We start from the raw sequence: 23,857 nt of genomic DNA on the forward strand, positions 1-23,857 counted from the left end.
TTATGTAGGGGTGAAAGTAAACTCTTTTGCACTGGGCCAACAATTTATTCACCGGGTAAAATTCAACTGAAAGAAACAAGGAGTCCAGAATAAAGCTAGCAGCTGGCACCCCTTATGTCATTTTACCTATAACAATGGCCAACCATGCGAAGATGCAAGCTGAATTCCAGCAAGCCTTTGAAATACATACAGGTGAACTGTGTTTTCTGCCAAAGGATTTGGAATTCGGATCAGTCTTGTGATCTAAAAATCCAGACCTCCTAACAAACAGCTTCTGCCCTTCCTGTGGCTTCCCTCCAACTTATACAGCAAAGTTTGGTATGGGACCCATCCAAGCCTGTGTTTGTACAATGAAACAATAAAGGTCATCAGTCTGCTTTTTCCTCCTGTCAGGAAGCTCCCAGTGTTAGATAGACAGCACTATGTAAAGCAATAGAGCCCAAATGGCTCACAGTAATATTCCTGCCCAGTCTGAGTGCTGCCGTGCAAGGGAATGGGAGTCTAATATTAAGGGAGATTTTGGAACATTTAATGATTTTCATGAATTCATAATTAGATTATATTGTAGTTTATTTAGTAGTATTGGGACTTTTGAAGTGTTGGGATGTCCAAGATCATATAGCCCTGAAAGTCACGTGTCCACAAACATTTGACCATATAATGTAAAGTGAACGTTTTTCTTTAATAGTCCAGAGTACATTTTTCTCATGAGAACCCAGATTAGCTTACATTTAGATTGCGATATGAATTACATACCTTTGATTCTAATGCAGGATACATTTAGATCGTGGAGCTATTGATCCTGCACTACTATATCAAATGTGAACCTTGAACCTCCTGAATGTGCACTAACAAACAGTGACAGTGAAAACACTCTACAGTGCTTGTGAACACTTAATGATCAAACATACTTTATGGTCATATATTGACTCACATATATTCTGTAATATCCATAGTGCTTGTGATACTTAATACAACATAAATCGTGATGAACAGATACATGTATTCCACGATGACTTTGTGTAAACAGGTGTAATCACACTGGTATATTTAGGCGTACGTTGCTTCTGTTTCTCCCCTTTGTGCTCCTCTACCTCCAAACACACTTATGCGCTCAGCTCAGTGTTTGACCCATAATGATAGGTCAAACTACACTTATCCCTTTTAACCTGGGCAGGTATATATGATACAAAGTCTTCCCACTCTTTGCCAACACTTTTTATAGATCCAATCCACTCCGCAATCGTAAAAAAAAAAAAACGCTGAATATAGTGTAGTATGTAAAACCAAAATAGCCTTTATTAAAAAAATATATATATATCCACTCACATTAAAATGTGTCCTCCTGGGACACCACAGTGTAAAACACTCACTATACAGTGCTCCGGATTGTTTAGATGCTGTAATCCCACTTGCAAAGTAGCAGCACGTAGACTTCCAGTTTGTGGTTTGACATCATCAGCCCACCCTACGCGTTACATCACAACACGTGACTGATGAGGGTGTGCCGATGGTGTCAAGCCACAAACCGGAAGTCTATGTGCCGCCATTTTGCAAGTGGGATTACAGCATCTAAACAATCTGGAGCACTGTATAGTGAGTTTTACACTGTGGTGTCCCAGGAGGACACATTTTAATGTGAGTGGATATATATATTTTTAATAAAGGCTATTTTGGATGTACTTACTACACTATATGCAGCATTTTTTTTACATGATTGCGGAGTGGATTGGATATATACAAAGTGTTGGCAAAGAATGGGAAGACTTTGTACCAAATATACCTGCCCAGGTTAAAAGGGAAAAGTGCAGTTTGACCTATCATTATGGATCAAACTTTGAGGTGTGTTGGAGGTGGAGGAGCACAAAGGGGTGATACGGGAGCACTGTACACCTGAATATAGCAGTGTGATTACACCTGTTTACACGAAGACATCATAGAATACGTGGGACTGTTCATCACGATTTATGTTTTATAAAGTCTCATGATTTATGTTGTATAAAGTATCACAAGCACTGTGGATATTACAGAATATGTGTGCGTCTATATATATCCATTGGAATACATGACCATGAAGTATGTTTGATCATTAAGTGTTCACAAGCACTGTAGAGTGTTTTCACTGGCAGTTTATTAGTGCAAATTCAGGAGATTCAAGGTTCACATTTGTTCTAGAAGTATCACTGTGATTTTTATTTGCTGTGCTTCATTTTTTTACTATTTATTTTGTCATATGTGGGAACACATTACATGCTAGCTGCAAAATTATAAGGAGGTACCTATTGCGCTGAATTTTCTTTTCTATATATTGATCCTGCACTACCTCATCAACAACACAATACAAATTATACTTATATAAAGTGTATCCTTCACTCCCATATTGATTCTTTAACAGTGGCTGTCTAACGCCTCTCTCTACCCATCACATAAATTCCAAATATGAACATTCTTATGCTGGCCACACACTTACAGGATATAGTCATATGCTACAACAATCGATTTGGTGAATGTAAAAGGAAACACAGGGACAAAAATACAAAGTAAATGTTACTGCAAAGTGCTTTATTTAGAAGGGAAGGGGAGCTGGGCAAATCAGCATTATCTGCTGCAAAAAATTCACATTTGTTAGATAGAAAAACACACACGGACATGACAAATTTTACAAGCTCAGCACAGTCCAGCAATATTACAAAACACTCACATTAGTCAAAGTAATTATACATAGGGCCATTAAACTGCTCAAATCCCATCACTTAATGAAGCACCATCAACTATGCAGTGTTCCTCCAAGGAATTTGGTCATCACTGGGGACATGGAAATCACAGGGGTGTATTATTCCCCTCTTAATGTGCCAGATTTCAGTTTATTCCTTTAAACATACCTGTAGATCTAAGAACATCCCTGGCTATTCACAGACATTCAATGGGGATGTGAGGACAGGGATGATTTCAGGTCCAACACTTGTTTGAGTAAGAAAAATTATGAATCGGTTTTATAAATTCATGTTAGACAAATATCACCATTGAAGGTCTGTGGAGATGGCATTTTTCCTGCTTTCTATTGGATAAACAATCAACTTTTATGTTTATGCTTTCATCTTATAACTGGCTTCACAGTATCACATACTGCAACACTCCACAGTGAAATTAATTTAGAATGGTGCTCCAAAGTACATAAGGTTTCAACTGACCCATGCCTCAGCATACCACAACATGTGTACCATTTTATAAAAAAGTGCAGGTCTGGTTTTTTTCCTGTACATTGGTAGTCCATTCTAAATAAAATGGGCTGCCTTAACTTAACATGCTAACAATGCTGATCCAGACATCACTTCCAATAATCTGAGTGTTAATGCCACAGACATAATGAGTATTTATAAGCACTCTTCATAATAATATCAAACTGTATTCAGACTCTTTTTATTACTTAAAAAGATTTTTCAGTAGGCTGGAAATATCTATGCCCAATTCAGGATTATCTTTTTAGGAAAAGTGAATGACATTGATACTTCATGTAGACTGGTGCTCAGGATAACCCAAGTGAGGGCAAAAAGTAATGGTGGGTCCCTCAATGTGGTAAGCAGCACAACAATGGGCAGACATCTTTGTGCTTTTTGTCCGATAAGCGTTTTTCTGATCTATGAAGACACCATCTGGTTCTCAACTTGTCTCCAGTTCCTTCAGGTCTTCTATGAGGAACATCACTACTTTATACACTAGCTCAATTGGACTTAATTTATATAAGCTAGTTCAAAAGAAGTGAGGATGAAAAATCCTGGTAGGTCCCATGATATGGTAAGCAGCACAACAATGGGCAGACATTTTACTGCTTATCGTCTGATAAGCGATCTGCCAATCTATGAAGATCCCAACTGGTTCTCATCTTGTCCCCAGTTTCTTAAGGTCTTCTATGAGGAACATCACTGCTTTACACACTAGCTCAATTGGATTTATTTATATAAAGCTAGTTCAAAAGAACTGTTGTGTTGCGAATAGCATCATTTTCAGTAGGCTCCAAAAGCAAAGCGAACATCATTTGGGCTAGTATTTATAAATGCACCCCATTGTCCTTTCTCGCATCATTCATAATGCTACTTTAGTGAGCTTTGTCATTATGACAAAAGTTACATTATTTAAACATTGTGCTTTTGATTTGGAAGCATAATCCTTTCTTCATATTTCTCATACCTAGACTGGAAGATGAGTTCATGTTAAAAATTCTATTTGCCTCCCAATCTGCAAGTTTCTAACTGGGATGCTGTGAACCAAATCTCAGTCTATTATGACTAGGACATTCATCACTAGGTGTTACAATCTATAATGTGTGGATGGAGATTAGAGAATCTTTGAAAATACATTCCACCCACAATGCGCAGGTTTGAAAACTGCAATTCAGAATGGGCTGAGGCTTCATGTTCCTGCATCATTAAGATCAGACATCGCTTGTATCTGCTGATGCAACCATGACAGAAGAACTATATATACATTCATATGGTTTTTAAAAACCTTTCAGTAAATTTGGTCACAGAAAGCTTTGTCCCAATTCACACCATTGATAACCTGATTAAACTCCAACATCCTGTAACTTTATTTTATTTTTATTTTTTTTACTTCAAGTAAGCAGAGGACAAACACTTTGAATGGCTTTGATACTGTGAACCACAGTGGTTAAAATTCATAAGAACACAATGTAATGTAGCACAATAAGGTCACATTATAACAAAATGAAGGCTGGGAGTTCATTTCTTTTCCATAGCTTGGAAATAATGCAGTGCTACTTCAATGTGTTATTGGAAGCATTACAATACAGTGCAGTCCCCTCCAATAATGGAGGGTGTTAAGCTGAATGTGCTTTTTTTTTTTAGAATGAAAATTCCATGGCCGATTCCTAGAACCAGGCTGGGAAAGGTGATGGATGCACGCGATCTGGGCTCATTTGCAGAGTGCAGGGTCTGGGGTCTACATGGTGGCAGGGTTGTCAGCAATGTCATGCAAGCGCTGCTCAATAAAGAGTCGGAGTGATGTGTACCTGTAATACAGAAAACAATTCTGTGTTATAAAGACAAGAGTAGGAAGTTAAAGGTAAGCTGTTAGGGCACCTATGCGTCACAGCTGAAGATCCAGTGCCATGCTGGAGGCTCTCATTTCCTAGAAACAGTGCTAGTACATGCAGGTATATCACAGTCTACTCTGCCCAAAAACTAGTGCCACCTATAAAACTGGCAGCCTCCAGTGCTAGATTTGAAATTCAGCTGAGAAAATATTTCCTTCCCAAGAAGTTCCCTTTAAAAGTAAAACTATAGGCAAAACTTTTTTTCATTTTGGATAGAGTAAGGAAGGGTTATAACCCCTTTCATATTTTTTTTTCCTGCCATCTGTGTCCCATTACAGAGATTTACCTTCACTTCCTGTCCTATAGCCATACAAGTAGTAAGAGGAAATCACTGTAAATTAAGGGAATTTCTTGAGGATCCCCAGGTCACCAAAACTAGCGTGCCCATTGGAAGATTTCCCCACTATTACTTTTCTGGGAACAACCCAAAATTTATTTTGTTTTGTTCAATGAGCACAGTAAACAGGACAAATAGGGTGAATCTCTCTAACAGGGGCAGACAGCAATAAAATCTGACAGGGGTTCTAATCCCTCTACAATAAAAAAAAGATTTGCCCTTACTTATACTTTAACATTGTCGCAAATGCTTTTAAATTGGTATTCCTAATTTCTTACTGGATCAAAACCACAGACAAGCACAGACTATAAATCATAATGTAGGTTGTACTAAAATGGCTACTGTAAATAAACAGGATTGGAGATCAGCTTGTTTGTCCTACTCTAGAATACCCATGTAACACCATGTTTAAAGAAACCCTGTTACCTTACCTCGATTTTTAAATTAAAACCTTACAGCAGTAAAGGATAAGCAGCACTTCCATGCTTGCCCAAAACTTGACTTACTTGTACAATAATGTTCCTAAAGTACAGTACGGGGGAAAGAGCCGAGACCAGGGATCTCCAAACTTTCTAAACAAAGAGCCAGTTTACTCTCCTTCAAATGTTTGGGGGTTGAGAGGGCTTTGGAAAATGCCCTTGCGTGTGCGGGAGTAAACATAGCACTTGTTGTCAGTAAAAGGAGGAATAGTGCTCCATCATTGGTGTCAGTGGGAGGAATAATGCCACATCATTGGTGTCAGTGGGAACAATAGTGCCCCTTTCTTGGTGTCAATGGGAGGAATAGTGCCTCAACTTTGGTGTGAGCGGCAGGAATTATGCCTCACTGTTGTCAGTGGAAGGAATAGTGCATCGTTGTTGGTGTCAGCGGGATGAATAGTGCCCCATTATTGGTGTTAGTGGAAGGAATAGTGCCCCATTGTTGGTGTCAGTGGTAGCAATTATGTCCCACTGTTGGCGTCAGTGATGGAATGGTGCCTCATTATTAGTATCAGTAGAAGGAAGAGTCCCCCAATGGCTAGATAAAAGCAATCAAAGGGCAGCATCCAGCCCATAGGCCACAGTTTGGTAACCACTGGTCTAGGCCATGAGTTATTTACAGCAACCTTTAGGTAACTAATTACTGGCAAACAAAACTGTAGGGACAGACCCAATATAAACCTATCCCAGAAAGTCTCTTTTTTTTTTTTACTAGTGTCCTTAAGTAATGTACGTCTTCTATCTACTATGTGGCATGTTTCTAGCTGCTACCCAGCAGCTGTGGCCACTTTAGCTCCCCTATTTGCTGATTTCCAGATCAGGTGACTCCTTGGCTGAGCCTTGAGAGAGCATAGCCCGGACCCTGCCAGTTAGAAGATGTGGGCTGGGCCTGTAATGTTGCTTTGTGCATTTGATCCTGCGTTGGAAGCTAACCTTGGCATGTGGTTGAACATATTTTAGCCTCAGGGTGCTATGCAGATGCAGGGTCTACAATCTGATCCTATGTGCTGTACTGCACAATTAACACATTTTCCCCCCAAGTAACTTTACTAGGAATGTGACCATCTCTTGGAAGAGCCAGCTCTTGTCTGTACTGGCCCAGGTTCCTGCTCCCTCTCCCTGCTTCTATGTTGGCGAACAGCAGGAGCCTGCACAGCTACTTGTTAACAAATGATAGGATTTCGGACAAATTCATCTATTGATTATCTGTGCACATGTAAAGTAATTAAACAGAAGTGCCAGTTTGAGCAGAGACAACAGTGCACAAAAAATGTAACCAAAGCAGGAGCTGTCTGCAGTGCAGACTGGAGGAGGTGCCACTACTGGCATTATTCAGTGCTCTACTGTGTGCAAGTTCCTATTATCAGCCACTCTGTCCTGCCATCAGATAACCAAAAGGCTGTTCAGGTAATCTCACACATAAAAGAAAACCAGGGATATACTACAGAGTGCCCTTTAAGCGACAACTCAGTTTGACTGAGCAGTATGGGACTGCTGATGTCATATCCAAAATGGAGGAACCATCTCAGGCCTGATCAATATCAAAATATTAAAAAATTACAGGGCGATTAAACAGATGAAACAAGATATTTGACATACAATCCTTTGAGAAGATTGTTATATGTATGGATAAGATGTGGACATGGAACTTTTTAAAAGGGCTCCTCACACAGCAGCTGGGCCTTAACAGCACCTTCATGCATAATGCTATACAATAGAACTCTTACAGTGTTACTTTGACCTGCTGATGTGTTTATGTTAAGAGAACAGAAAGCTGTAGATTTAGTTTGCTCCAGGTAAGTTATCTCTTGCTTTTCACTCAGCAGCCATATTGGTCGTTTTTCTGCTTTCTGGCTGTTTCTTCTGTGTAGTTTGTACTGAGTGCACAAAGTAGCCGGATATTAACTCTACTGTACCTCCTTGTCAGCTTGGTGATTTCCCTGTCTTCTTCCTCCTTGAGTTTCTGAATGAAGCTGTTTAGTACAGGCATCTCAAACTTAATGTACTGTGCCACCTGTGAAATACAACAAACATATAAATGTGTTAATGCTCTCCAGGATAGCTAGATAGGCGCCACCTGTGAAAAACAACAAACATATAAATGTGTTAACGCTCTCCAGGATAGCTAAATAGGCTGTTTATGTTTTTTTTTTTTTTAGTAGCAGCCTGGGATGAGTCAGCATGGGAGTGAGGCAGGAGTTCACCTGGGAGGTTCTACAGCTCCCACCTCTCCAGAAACTACAGAACCTTCTGGAAGAGGGGAGGAGGCCCAGACCTGCTTGTTTGTGGAACCTTGGCCAATTCCCTGGCAGGAGGCTGGGCATGGCCAGGACAACTGTCAACTATCAGAATGCCTGGGGTGCAGTGTCGGGTGGAAGATGGATCGAGGAAGGGTGGAGTGAGGAGCCTGGGAGGGGGCTCCAGGGAGGGGAGCCTACCTACAGATAGGTCGCTGGAAGGGAAGACCTCCTTTGTCACATCATCTCCTTGGGAGGACAGTCTGTGCAGCAAGGAAGGAGCCAACCCAGTGTAAGGCCTGAAGGCAGCCACCAACCAACCAAGCTTACAGGAAAGGACAGTGTGAGTTCCCCTACATCTCCTAGGCCAGATAAGGGAAGAGGGCAGTCATGTGCAAGACCCAACTAGTTCTCATCTTAATTAAGACTACTTAATTGTAAGCTCTTGGGATGCCTTACCCAGAGATACCCTCAATGCAGCTGGGTGAAGAGGAGGAATTATCCAGTGTCTGCGGAGGTTAGGTGCTCCTTAATAGGATATGTTGCTAAACTACATTTTTGTACATAGTTGCTAAGAAATTGTCCTCAGGTTCTGCAGTTCCTTGGGCATCCCATATATCCCTAGACCCCATGCAAGTTTAACCCCTTAATTAAAACCATAAAACCAAGCTCAGGGACTGTTTACGGTCAAGTGTGGAAAATGCATGTAGCCTAGCCATTCAAAGCTTAAGGGGACCCAATTCAAATCCAGAGGCCCTTATGAGGGTAATGCTACAAATGAAGGAAACCATATCTTTTTAAACAGAACATACTACATTCACAATGCACTGTGGGCTGTTACATAGGCTGTTCTTGCAGTGCCCTCTCCAAGCTCATTTCATATTGATATGTCCTCATTCAATATTCTGCCCTTATAATATTACTCAACATTTTCTCCACTCAGAATAGACATTTATAAGGCTAGCCATACACAATAAGTTTTCTCTCAGTCAGCCTTGCTCTAAACAGCATCAATGGAGGTACTGCAAGACACAAAACAGCAGCGTGTCCAACTCCAAAACAGTGCCAAAGGATCCAGTGAACACTCCAGCACCACTATGCACTCATCAGAATGCTACTGGTATAGTAGCAATGATCGATGGTCAATCAGATGTAATATTCACAATTCTTAGCCAGAGATCCTCCTAGAAGGAAAGCCATGGTGTTCTGGCTCTGGTGGAGTGTTCACTGGATCCCTTGGCACTGTTTTGGAGTTGGACACATTGCGGTTTTGTGTCTTGCAGTACCACTGACACATATGGACTATATTTTGTCACATTTTAATTATGATTTACACTAGCACCTATATTTTACACTGTATGGACTTTATTCATATATTGTTTCACCGATGTTTATGCTTTGTTTGCACTTATTTGTAAACTCTTGGATGTTTTACCATATGATTTAGTGCTGCACTTTATACACATATGTGATGTAATGCATGTTACTGTGAGAACAGTAATGCACAGAAAAAATGAACCTGGTTATAGACAAGACCAGTATTTTTTCTTGTCCCAAGTGATAAGAAAAATCAAGAATCTTACATCATAGGTGATCTCTTCCACTTGATCCTTCTCCATAAGGAAAACCTTGCACACAAGCTCACAGGGGCCATGCAGAATTCGAGCAACAAGAGGGTAGTCTGTGTCCTTCAGCTTGGCCTTCTCTGTAAGGAAAGTAAGACCGGATATAACTTCATAAAACTTCATAGTGTACAAAGAATGCATGCTGATATTAAGAATCCTAGAAGAGTGCACTGACACTTTAGCCCTTGTTAATAAAATTAATGGAATGTCAACGGGCAGCACAGTGGCTAAATGGTTAGCACTTCTGCCTGGCAGTACTTGGGTCATTGGTTCAAATCCCAGCCATGGCACCACCTGCCTGGAGTTTGCATGTTCTCCCTGTGCCTGCGTGGGTTTCCTCCGGGTACTCCGGTATCCTCCCACACTCCAAAGACATGCAAGTAGGTGAATTGGCTCCTGTCTAAATTGGCCCTAGTATGTGTATGTATGAATGTGAGTTAGGGACCTTAGATTGTATGCCCCTTGAGGGTTAGGGACTGATGTGAATGTACAATATATATGTAAAGCGCTGCGTAAAAATTGACGGTGATATAGAAGTACCTGAAATAAATATATAAAACTGTGCAGTAACCCATGCCCGCCAATAAGAAAAAATAAATAAAATAGAGCATGGCCATGCCTTGAATTAGATTGCATTACATCACATCAGTGATTGGTTTAAAAATGTTAAAGAGCACCTGCATTCTGAAAGCTGAGCTCAAAAAAAGGAAAGCAGAGGAGCAGGGCTTTACTTCCCCTTGTGAGATATGCACAAATGGTACCATTTCTGGTAAATTTCAGTAATTTTCTATATTCTCTATATTCCCTATAAAATAGCATATCTTCACTTCTTGAGTTCAGGCCTAGCTCTAGCTATAAAATAAAGGTTTATTTCAAACTGAATTCCTTCACAGCTTAGGTCACTCAAAAACATGAGATGACAAAACTAGATCTTGTTGGTTTAGGAGATACTCGAGAAGTACCCAATACGTTTTTTCTAATGTGATCTGCCAGATCAAGAAAATTTACCAAAAACTCTGTAGTGTAAAATATTACCTAAAATCTAGTCAAGTAAATTTTTCTGATCTGAGCAAATATAAAGCAAAAATTGACTCCTATACCTCATGGAGCAATGATAAAACTAGCTACATACAGCAGTCTCATGCTACCAATCAGAATTTCCCCTCTAATCAGTTTAGAGTTTTCAGAATGAAGAATTGTGATTTATATGGGTTACTGAATTTCACATATCACGCTTTGCCTTAATAAATAAATAACATTTTGAGAAACATAATTAGATATAATATATACTGTACATCTTAGTGGTATATACTGTACATATTCAGTATAACTTGATACCGGTAAACCTATTCATTTTTATCTAGAACTATTTAATATGACACAGCATATAAACAGCTAAATACAGTTGCAAGAAAAAGTATGTGAACCCCTTGGGATTACATGGAGTTTTGCATGAATTGGGCATAAAATGTGCTCTGAACGTCATCTAAGTCACAACAATAGAAGAACACAGTCTGCTGAACATAATACTACACAAACAGATGTTGCCATGGTTTAATTGCACATAACATGTAAACATTCACAGTGCAGGGAGGAAAAAGTATGTGAACCTTTGGACTTAATAACTGGTTGACCCTCCTTTGGCAGCAATAATCTCAACCAAATGTTTCCTGTAGTTGCAGATCAGACCTGCACAACGATCTGGAGTAATTTTGGACCACTCCTCTTCACAAAACTGTTTCAGTGTAGCATTATTCTTGGGATGTCTGGTGTGAATCGCTCTCTTAAGGTCATGCCACAGCATTTCAATCGGGTTGAGGTCAGGACTCTGACTGGGCCACTCCAGAAGGCGTATTCTGTGCTGTTGCAGCCATTGTTTTGTTGAATTACTTGTATGCTTTGGGTCATTGTCCTGTTGCATCACCCATCCTCTGCGGAGCTTCAGTTGGCGGACAGATGGTCGTACGTTTTCCTGCAAAATGTCTTGATAAACTCTGGAATTCATTTCCCATCAATGACAACGATCCATCCAGGCCCTGAGGCAGCAAAGCAGCCCCAAACCATGATGCTCCCTCCGCCATGTTTTACAGTGGGGATGAGGTTTTGATGTCTGTGTGCTGTGCCTTTTTTTTCTCCACACAGTGTTGTGTGTTCTTCCCAAACAACTCAATCTTGGTTTCATCTGTCCACAGTATAGCTGTAGAGCCAGTAGAGCTGTGGAACATCCAGGTGCTCTTTTGCAAACTTCAAAACGTGCTGCAATATTCTTTTTGGACAGCAATGGCTTCCTCCGTGGTGTCCTCCCATGTACTCCATTCTTGTTTAATGTTTTCCTTATTGTAGATGTGTCAACAAAAATGTTAGCATGTGCCAGAGATTTCTGTAGGTCTTTAGCTGACACTCTGGGATTCTTCTTTACCTCATGCAGCATTCTGCTCTGTGCTCTTGCAGTCATTTTTACAGAACGACCAAGCCTAGGGAGAGTAGCAACAGTGCTAAACTTTCTCCATTTGTAGACAGTCTGTCTTACCGTGGACACATGAACATCAAAGCTTTTGGAGATACTTTTGTAACCCTTTCCAGCTTCATGCAAGTCAACAATTCTTGATCGTAGGTGTTCTGAGAGCTCTTTTCTGCGAGGCATAGTTCACATCAGACAGTGCTACTTGAAACCAGTAAATCCAAAACAGGTGTGGGGTTTTTAAGGGCAGGACAGCTGTCAGCAACACATCCAATATCATCACACTGATTGGAGTCAAGTTTGGCTCACTCCTGGCTGCAATTAGCTCTGGGAGAAGTCATTAAGCTAGGGCCTCACATACTTTTTCCTCCCTGCACTGTGAATGATTACATGTTATGTGCAATTAAACCATGGCAACATGTAATGTTTGTGTAGTATTATGTTCAGCAGACTGTGTTCTTCTATTGTTGTGACTTAGATGACGTTCAGAGCACATTTTATGCCCAATTCATGCAAAACTCCACGTAATCCCAAGGGGTTCACATACTTTTTCTTGCAACTGTATACTGTCATAAAACAGAAAGACTGCACAGAATTGCAGATCCATTGACAGGTAGAACAGTAGACATGAATGCTTTTTGACTATGCATTTAGCCATTTGCTTGAAAACACTAAAAATCTGAAATTTTTCTTCATATCTTGTCAGCTGAATTGTAATATCTTTTGGTAAATTCTCTATAAATGTTCATTAATAGTTAATGAGGATTAAATACTGGTGGGATTAACGAACACAGTCTTTGGGGATGCCATCAACAAGGATTTCCCAGGCAGACTTTACGGCTCTGCCACCATGGTCAAGTCTAATACAATTTTCATATTTGAAGAATGACTATTCATTAGACATTGCATACTGATAAGCACAGGTAGGAATATCTTGCCACAGAAGTCCCTGTGAAATAATAGGGATAATATGGCTTAAAGCCCAAGAACAGGTAGGAACATATTGCCACAGAAGTCCCTTAGAAATAATAGGGCTTAAAACCCAAGCACAGGTAGGAACATCTTGCCACAGACGTCCCTGGGAAATAATAGGGCTTAAAGCCTAAGAACAGGTAGGAACATCTTGCCACAGAAGTCCCTTTGAAACAGTAGGGCTTAAAGCCTAAGAACAGGTAGGAACACCTTGCCACAGACGTCCCTGTGAAATAATAGGGCTTAAAGGCCAACTGCAAGCACAACAAAAAATACCCTTGCAGCCCCCCTTCTGACTTCTAGGGTTAAATGCTTGTTACGTCTGGGGACTGGCTATATTACACCCTATCCCCTGCATCAGCATAGTCCACGTTTTCCCAAAGCTCCGGTCTGTGGGCGATCCCTCTGCATCATTACATACAATGAAAAGGTAATTAACTCTGTATTGTACACGCCAGAGGCAAATGTGCGAATGCTGCCAAGAGCAGCTTAGAGAGGAGGCTGCGCAGGACTGGTCATACCTTTGAAGACACCCTGCAGGAGTGAGGAAAAAGGTAAATAATACAGCCTCTTCTGCAATCCTCTAGACTTAAAGTGATTGTAAAGATAGATTTGTTAAATTAAACTAACAAACATCTTATACTTATGTGCTCTGTGTAATGGTATTGCACAGAGTGACCCTGAACATAATCTTCTCAGGTCCCCTGCCAGTACTGTCCACTCCTCCTCTTTTCTGAGTGCCCCCATAGCAAGCAGCAAAAACACTCATGCAAGTGCACACCCGAGCCAGGCTGTATGCGTCCATAGACACACAACATGACTTGGACATACCACTCCTCACAGGATTTGACTGATGGCCAATGGCTTTTGCTGCTCTCAGTAAAGTCCATGAATGCAAAAACCCAAGAATGCAGGAAGCAGAGCAGGGCTGCTGGCGGGGATAACGTTGGATCGAGAATGTCAGGTAAGTGCTTAGGGAACAGGAGGGGTTGGGACAGAAATTGGAAGGTTTTTTTTACCCTGATGCAGGGTAAAAACCTTTTGCCTTTTAAAACTACAGTACTTTAAAAAGTATTTAACGCTTTTAGTGTGGAGCCCCCACTGATGGGTTTGTTGGTTTGTTTTGTGCCCAGAGTTGAGTTTTAAACCTGCCAGCTTTGAGCCAACATGTATATGGGCTTTTGCTTGCATCTGAACAGATTTTCTTCCCCATACAACTCAATTTAAATGCAAAAGTAGCTTGACAACTCAGAAGCAACTTGAAGCAGCAATTTAAGCAACAGGCAAATAAAGACAATTTAGGCACAAAGCAAAGCATTGTAGAAGTACTTAAAACATACTGCATTTGACTTGTTTTTGAGATTGGTGTTCATGTACAAATTACACCTAGATCCCAAACTACAATCCCCTAACCTTTGACACATTAAGCTCATTGGATACAAATGGAGAAACAGAAAAAGGGCGCACCGACCTAGTGCATTATCATTTAAAATAATTTATTAAAGAAACAAAAATAGGTATCATACTCACAATGGACATAATAACAGAGGCATGTCAAACTGAACAAGGTGTATGATCCAAATAACATCTGAGTCCATACGATGGAACCCTGGATGACCAACTGGCCAATGCGTTTAGAGGACACAACCTCTTCCTCAGAGCTCTAAGAGGTTGTGTCCTCGAAATGCGTTAGCCAGTTGGTATGATACCTATTTTTGTTTCTTTAATAAAATTATTTTAAACGATAATGCACTAGGTCGGTGCGCCCTTTTTCTGTTTCTCCATTTGTATCCAGTGTATTCGAACCACCCCGGTCTGTTGAGGGCAGCAAGCAGTGCATATTCCAGTAAATTCCAGAACATTCCTATTGGGTCTACTGAGTCCTTTCCTAGCGCAGGAGTAAAGTGTTTGTTGTGTTACATTAAGCTCATTATAAGAGTTGCTTTCAATCTTTTATTTATTTTTTATTACAGGTACCTATATAGCACAGTCAATTTACACAGTGCTTTACATATATATTGTACATTCACATCAGTCCCTAATCCTCAAGGGGTGTACAATCTAAGGTCCCTAACTTACTTTCATACATACACATACTAGGGCCAAGTTAGACAGGATCCAATTAACCTACCATCATCTCTTTGGAGTGTGGGAGGAAGCTGGAGTACCCGGAGGAAACCCACACACTCGCAGGGAGAACATGCAAACTCCAGGCAGGTGGTGCCGTGGTTGGGATTTGAACCAACAACCCTAGTACTGCCAGGCAGAAGTGCCAACCATTTAGCCACTGTGCTAATCTTTTCAAATCCACAGCTTTCATTAAAAATATAAAGTTTGTGATCCTGCCATGAAGGGCTTTGCTCAGGCATTTCCTGTTGTGGTGTGAACTCTCTCCCAAATTTGATCCTACATGGTCACCCTTTAATTTGCCCCTCTGCTGGAGACTGCAAGTGCCGTTTCAACACACATTTGCACAGGCATGGTGCACTGCTCCAACTATCAGGAAGTCAGTCCAGAGCAATGGTTTGCTGCTAACACTACAGTAAAAACGTATGTACATAGACAGGAACAGGCTAAAAGAGGCCGGAGCAGATCAGCAGCAATAAAATGCAACAAAGGACGAAGAACAGAATTTTATGGAGGAAAAAATTCAATTGTTCAGGATGCCTAGTGCTTTACCAAGTAAATGGTATCCGTCAAACTGGTGGCCCTCCAGCTGTTGCCAAACTACAAGTCCCATGAGGCATTGCAAGATTGACAGTCACAAGCATGACTCCCAAAAGCAGAGGCATGATGGGACTTGTAGTTTCGCAACAGCTGGAGGGCCACCAGTTTGACACCCCTGTGTTAGGGTTTACAGTTGGTCACATTCTCCAGAATCTGAACTGCAAAATGTAAACCCAAATTACCTTTTTTCACTTTGATGTGCATATCTACCTACAGATGTAACAATGTAACTAGTGTCCTGACTCAGCAGTAGAAGAATAGATAGAAGTAGTTGTGTCTATGGTTTCCCCATGGTCATTTAATTTTTAAAAAAATACACAGAACCATTGAATAGCATCCATGAATGAAAATCTCTTACCTCCACTTGTGTGCACCATATACAAGGAGAACTCTGAAGGGAAATTCTCAATCTGAAATTAAAATTGCCATAAGCTAAGTAGCATTTGCTATTAAAATATTTAAATGAGATTCTGGAAAAAATATTTAAAATGACAATAAAAACAACTTTGTTAGTTTTAAAACATTAAAAACTGTACATTTATCTATGTCCAGCACACATTTTCTCCCCCCCCCCCCCCCCAAGGGCTATAAATGCTCTAAATTATAGTTGTAGTAGAAGCTAATGCTAACTATTCTTGAAAATGTTCTCCCCCCTCTCCTACCTGTCCTGCATACTCTGTATAAAAGAGATCTGTGTATTTACCCTATTTTTAATCTGGTTCAGTCTGGTTACATGATCCAGCAGCTCCAGCTTCCTTGTGTATGGGAGCACTTGAGAATGCCTGTAAACCCTAGAGCCGTAATATCACCACCAGTTCTTATTGGCCAGTTGTTTCGGTGCTCCCTCTCCTCCAGTGCAGCAACTGCTCTGACACAGGGGAGCGGGAGCTGCTGGATCATGTGACCAGACCAGAGCAGTTTAAAAATAGGTAAGTATACAGATTTTTTTTGTTTTTATAGAAGGCAAGGGGAGAGAACATTTTTTTCTAAATAGTATTAGCCTTACCACTTTAAATGTAGTTAGAAATAGCTGGTTATGGGGTTTCTTCAGAAGTGGTATTATCGTAGTACCTTTTAATAGTGTGAATGTATTTATATATATAGTGTGAGTGTGTGTGTGTGTGTGTGTGTGTGTGTGTGGGGGGGGGGTTACATTGTTCTCCCATACATAATCAATGTTTACCTACATATAGAGAAGTGGTATTGTATTTCTTTGTGCATCTTATAGTGATAATAAAGGATTTCTATTCCATTCTACCTTGTCATTCATATTGTACATGACATTACTTGCCACAATAGGAAATTGCTGCAAGGAAAAGGTACAATCAGTCCAAGGAAGAAGACAAAATGCTCCCATCCAAATAAAAGTTTTTTTTTTTTTCCTTTTTATCTCCCTCTGGTGGGGAGTTTATAACCCTTCCTAGCTGAGTGCTGGCATGTATTATTTAGTTCTTAGAAAGCTACACCTAAAGTGATAGCCAGCCAGTGACTAAGGAGCTATGTAGGGAATCATCTGAGGTTATGACACAACAGTCTGAACTTTTACAGACCCTAAATATTTTTCTGAAAGAATATCCAAATCTTATTCAATAAAAAAATACTTTTTCCTAAAGGAAAATAGTAAGATGAAGAAAATCCAGACCCCTGATCTGAATACTTTTTTCAGATAAGTGTAGATAAATACAGAAGCCACAGATTCAGCTTGACAGCCAGGGAATGGAGGCTGCGATTGCTAGCCTCTCATTCTTAAAGTTCAGTTTTCCTGTGCAATGGCCCATATCAACCAGGAGGAATTCACTCTGATGACACCAGACCAGGACAAGATGAATTCTTGTTAGTTGCTATTGATTATTGCCCAGATAAATCAATCAATCACAGCCCATCATGTGCTAGTCTGAAACCAGCAGAGTAAATTTGTATTGGTTTTTAAGGTTTGTTGTACTTCTGAATAATAGCTCTCTATTGAAGGGCAAAGAGGCATTTGATTATGTTTTCAGCAATGTTTGCTTGTGTTTGTGTGGTTTGTGTATTTGTATATCCAAAAAGCACTGGATGACATGTAAGGCTGCAAAGGATTGAAAAATTCTAAATAAAAAAAATAAAATCAAAAAGTATCTTGTGTGCTTTTGAAAAATTTATATCTGACAAAGGTTGTTGCTTCTTGCTGTGACTTTCTGTAACTGGTAGTAATGCAGCAGTAGCAGAACATGTTGTACCTTAAGATACAGTTCTGCCTATGATTCCTACATCAAATTCAGGCCTTGTTCACACTGATGCGATTTCAGTTGCAACCTGGGTTGCACTAAATTGCATGACAATGGAAATAATGTTGCTTCCAATAGTGCCCGTTTACATCAATGCAGCAAAGCTGCGATGCGACTTTGGGAAAGGGTCCTGTTCTACTTTGGTGTGATTTGCAGTGCGATTTGGCCCCATAGAATACAGTCATGGACAAAAATATTGGCACCTCTGCATTTCTGTCGATAATGCACCACTTTGCCCAGATGATTGTTGCAATTACAAATGTTTAGGCATTCTCATGTTTATTTCTTTTGTTTGTATTGGTATGACACAAAAAAGTGGAGAAACATGTAAAACTCCAAAAATGAACTGGAAAAAATTATTGATACCCTCAATTTAACCACTTGCCCTCCTGAGGATTTACCCCCCTTCCTGACCAGGCCATTTTTTGTATTACGGCGCTGCGTTACTTTAACTGACAATTGCGCGGTCATGCAACGCTGCACCCAAATGAAATTTACGCCCTTTTTTTCCCCACAAATTGAGCTTTCTTTATGTGGTATTTGATCGCCTGTGCGCTATAAGCAAAAAAAGACCGACAATTTTGAAAAAAAAAAAACAACAATATTTTGGACTTTTTGCTATTAAACATGCCCAGTAAAAAATTTTCAAAAATCAAATTTCGTCATAAATTTAAATGTATTCTGCTTCATGTCTTTGCTAAAAGAAAATCCCAATATGTGTAAATTAATTGGTTTACCTGAAAGTTATAGCGTTTACAAATGGCGGTACAAATACTGGAATTTTTTTTTTCTCTACTAGTAGTGGCAGTGATCAGTGACTTTTAGTGGGACTGCAGCGAACATTCTGACACTGGGGGGGGTGTCACTAACTTGGTGTCACTGACATCCCCAGTAATACCAATACAGTGATCAGTGCTAAAAAAAGAGCACTGACACTGTACTAATGGCATCGGGCAAGAAGGGATTAATATGAGGGGTGATGAAAGGGTTAACCATGTTCTGGGAGTGTTTTATTAGGGGACGGGGGGAGGGTGTGCTTTACTGTAAGTACACTGATTGGGATGGCTGTGCTGTACACAGCCATCCAAAGCAGTGTGCTCTAGCTGACAGGGAGGAAGACTGTAAAACAAAACAGTCTTCCTCCCTGTCGGTGATTTCTGTAATCACCGGGCACCGGAGGGTAATTACTGGCCGAGACCCGGTGATTGACATCCACGGCCACGAATGGCGGAGCGGGTAGGGCAAAATCGAGTATATACTGTATATACACGTGATTTTGCGCACAGGTGCCGCCCTGTAACAGTGTATCTGCTATAGGGCGATCCTTAAGCGGTTAATATTTGGTAGCACACCCCTTGGAAAAAATAACTGAAACCAATCACTTCCTGTAACCAGCAATGAGTTTCTTACACCTCTCTACTGGAATTATGGTACACTCTTCTTTTGCCAACTGCTCTAGGTTTCTCAAATTGGAAGGGTTCCTTTTCGGGATTGAGATCTCGACTCATTGCTGGCCAGTTCAGTACTCTCCAGCGCTTTGTCTTAAACCATTTCTGGGTGCTTTGGGTCATTGTCCGGCTTTAAAACCCATGACCTCTGACGGAGACCCAACTTTCTGACACTGGACCCTACACTGCACCCCAGAATTCTTTGGTAATCTTCAGATTTCATAATGCCATGCACACGGTCAAGACATCCATTGCCTGAAGCAACATAGCAACCCCAAAACATCAGTGAACCTACACCATGTTTGACTGTATTCCTTTCTTTTAAGTCCTCATTTCTTTTTCTGAAAACAGTAGAATGATAGGCTGTAATTTTGTTTCGTCTGTCCACAGCACATTCTCCCAAAAGGATTTTTTACTTTTTCAAGTAAGTTTTGGCAAACTCCAATCTAGCTTTTTATGTTTCTGTGTCAGCAGTGGGGTCCTCCTGGGTCTCCTACCATAGTGTCCCTTTTTATTTAGATTGTGACATATGGTGTGAGCTGACATAGTTGTACCTTGGGCCTGAAGGTCAGCTTGAATATGTCTGGAAGTCGATCGAGGTTCTTTATCCACCATTCGAACAATCCTTTGTTGCAACCCTTGATCAAGTTTTTCATCCCTATCCAAGGAGATTAGCTACAGTGCATTGAGCTGTAAACATCTTGACAATGTTGCGCACAGTGGACACAGGAATGATACAGGTGAGTTTAACTACAAATTACAGGAGCATAACAACTTGGAATGTAATTATTTCTTACAATATTGAGAAGGTGCCAATAATTTTTTCCACTCGATTTTTGGGGTTTTGTGTAGAATGTGTCAGATTTGGCTTTTTGTTTTTCCACTTTTTTGTGTCATACCAATACAAGCAAAAGAAAAAAACATGAGGATGCCTAAACATTTGCATCTGCACCATTTTCTGGGCGAAGTGGTGCATTTTCTGACAGAAATGCAGGAGTGTCAATATTTTGGCCATGACTGTATGCAAACCACATCCAAAATGCAACCAGAGTTGCATCAAAGTCACATTACATAAATGCGCTGCAAATAAAGCCAAAAATCACGTCACAGAAGTGTGAACCTAGCCTCACACTACAGAATGCCTTCCATTCAGCTACAATAATATAAAATATATATATATATATATATATATATATATATATATATATATATATATATATATATATATATATATATATATATATAGTATTACTCTAAGAAGCAAGAGGTAACCCATGAGAACATTTACCTATGAATGTTAGTATCCAGTTATATTCTGTGTATCTAAGAAAGAATTCAGGCCTTTTTTAAAGCAATCCACTGAGCTGGCCAGAACCAACTCTTAAGGGAGTCTATTCCACATTTTCACTGTGAAGAAACTTTTCCATGTTTGGAAATTAAATTTCTTTTCCTCCAGATGTAAAGAGTGCCCCCTTTTCCTCTGTGATGACCTCAAGGTGAATAGCTCTACACTGAGTTCACTATATGAACCATTGTTGATCATATCCCCCCTTAATCTCCTCTTCGCAAGAGAGAATACATTCAGTTCCTATAATCTTTCCCTCTTAGCTGAGCTCCTCCATGCCTCGTATCAGTTTGGTTGCCCTTCTCTGTACTTTCTCCAGTTCCCCAATGTTCTTTTTGTGAATTGGTGCCCAAAACAACTGCATATTCCAGATGAGGTTATCAACATTTAACTGGTATAATCGGGAACCAGAGACCGCATTAATGTTGCATGGTCAATATTCCTCAGAACATATGTGTTTGTGGATTATGTACTCTTCAAAAAAATCTATTTGCATGCACAGAAAAATAGAGTAGAAGATTGCTTTATGTGCCATTTTTAGTCTAGGTCTATGGCTTTATGTGTATTGTGTCTAGGGCTGGAAATTGACAGGAAATCATGTCCAAACCTCCCTTAGGTAGAATAATAAATTACACTTGCTGTATGATAATGGTAGATGGCAGCTCTCACCTTAAACTTGTTGAGCAGCAGTTTCAGGACCTGTGGGGTGGACATGGCGCTGTTTATCCTCACATTGGTGACTGAGCCATACGCTGGTGTGAATACAGATGTCTACAGGGTTAAACAGATAATTTTTTATTTATATCAGGTATTTATATAGTGCTTTACATAGATATTTATTTATTTCAGGTACTTATATAGCGCCGTCAATTTTACACAGCGCTTTACACATATATATTGAACATTCACATCAGTCCCTAACCCTCAAGGGGTGTACAATCTAAGGTCCCAAACTTACATTCATACATACACATATTAGGGTCAATTTAGACAGGATCCAGTTAACCTACCAGCATGTCTTTGGAGTGTGGGAGGAAACCGGAGCACCTGGAGGAAACCCACACAAGCACAGGGAGAACATGCAAACTCCAGGCAAGAGGCACCATGGTCGGGTATCAAACCCATGACTCATTTACTGCAAGGCAGATATTGTACATTCTCATCAGTCCCTGCCCCCAAGGGGCTTACAATCTAAGGTCCCTACCTCACATGCACACATACACATATTAGGATTAATTTAGACAGGAGCCAATAACCTACTAGCAGGTCCTTGGAGTGTGAAAGAGAACCAGAGTACCTATAGGAAACCAACGCAAACACAGGGAGAACATGTAAACTCCAAGCAGGTGATGTTGTGGTTGGGATTTAAATTGATGACCTAAGTGATGCAAGTTAATAGGTATAAACAAAGACACACTCAATATAATGTGTATGCAATGGGATATAAAGTAATCACAAATACCTTGTGGTTGTAAAAGTGTCCATTAATAGAGAACCGGTGGCGTTTGATTCGCCTCTGCTCTCCTGGGGTTCGCAAGTTCCCCCTTCTTCGCACCCCCACATCACTGCGCGTCCGCATAAGCTGTGGGGTTTCTTCCTGGGAGGGTTTTTCCACTTCTTCACTTTCTGTAAAACAAGCACATATAGGCTCCTTCAGTAAGTTATTATAGATGACCTATGATTTGCAAAGATCAATAACCCACAACAACTACTTAGAAATCATTTCTTCACTGGTGCACAGTGCATTCCCTGTGAAACAGGATAGCATGCTGATGGTTACTGAACTGTCACATCCCAGCTGATCTTTGCTAGTGTACCCACTCTGCCTTAAGCATGAATGACCATTTAGTGTTTCTTTGCTGTAATCAGCTTAATTTGAGCTTAATCACTCTGCATTCATTTGGTCTCCCATAAGCTGAGTGGTATGAATGACCTATGCCTGCTGGTGGGGTGTCCCTGGCATTAGAGCTCAAGGATTCAATAATGCTGAGTTATGAATATGTATGTTTCCCTGAGCAACCACTAGGAGGCTTATTCCAGTGGTGCCAGCTGGGAGAGGACATAAATATTTGAGTATGACCTTATGAAGCAATTCCCAGGGTAAGGGTGATTGTTGGGCATTTGGTCCACCTAGGCCAACTATCTAAGGAGGTCGAACATGTGCTCAGGAAATTAAGCCAGAGACTGGGGTCTAGGTGCCCTGGTGGATGTAATCTTCCAAGGAGCAGTAAACTGTGCGGTAGCATGGAACACCATGAAGGTAATTTGTCAGGAATAGCTCAGACTTTGCCTGACTTGTGGTGTCTTTCCCAAGAGTTCACTGATGCTTAACATACTCTACAGCCGGGAGTTTAAACTGACAGGATGCCAGGCTGCCTAATGATTTTTTTGCCTGCAATCAGAGTCTGCTGTGTCCTCTGGTGGGGCTGTGCCCTAACCATCTCCTGCTCAAAAGCTATTGAATAAATTCTTTGCAAGCAAAAGATCTACAGTGCGGTAGTTAGTCAATTGATCACCACAGATGCATCAGTAAATATTATGGGGCAATTATGGAATTGTTAATGTAGCACTACCCCCTTAGGAGTTGCAAAAGTTTTGGGTCACCCTATAGCCCTGCACAGCCAGGAAACATGCACTTTCACATCCACTTACATTCAGAAGTCAGTGACCAGTCCTTGAGCTTGTTTTAAAGTTTTATTAGGTGATTTAGAACTTGGATGGGGTAAGGGGTGTATGGGATGCCCAAGGGAACTGAGAAACCGAGGACAACTTCCTGAACTATGTAAAAGTCTTTACACAGAAAATCCTCTTCATGGAGAGATAGCCAGCGTCTCCTGTTGTACGACACC

At 40.5% G+C, this 23,857-nt stretch overlaps 1 protein-coding gene across 2 annotated transcripts in view; it reads right to left on the reverse strand.

Moving 5' to 3' along the window:
* Positions 1–2,536: 2,536 nt before the first annotated feature.
* The window catches only part of RASSF2 (Ras association domain family member 2), a 92,541-nt gene continuing 71,220 nt past the window's right edge, over positions 2,537–23,857 (reverse strand). For both annotated transcript variants that reach the window (XM_089681736.1, XM_089681737.1), the window contains 6 exons: positions 22,471–22,634; positions 21,678–21,779; positions 16,310–16,361; positions 9,750–9,871; positions 7,846–7,943; positions 2,537–5,029 (listed from right to left, as the gene is read on the reverse strand). In XM_089681736.1, coding sequence (XP_089537862.1) covers positions 4,960–5,029; positions 7,846–7,943; positions 9,750–9,871; positions 16,310–16,361; positions 21,678–21,779; positions 22,471–22,634 — 608 coding nt within the window. In that variant the 3' untranslated portion in view covers positions 2,537–4,959. The remainder of the gene's footprint in view (positions 5,030–7,845; positions 7,944–9,749; positions 9,872–16,309; positions 16,362–21,677; positions 21,780–22,470; positions 22,635–23,857) is intronic.

This window comes from Staurois parvus, unplaced genomic scaffold, assembly GCF_062004578.1.
Source record: "Staurois parvus isolate SC_StPar_1 unplaced genomic scaffold, SC_StPar_1.0 ptg000276l, whole genome shotgun sequence".
Lineage (NCBI taxonomy): Eukaryota > Metazoa > Chordata > Amphibia > Anura > Ranidae > Staurois > Staurois parvus.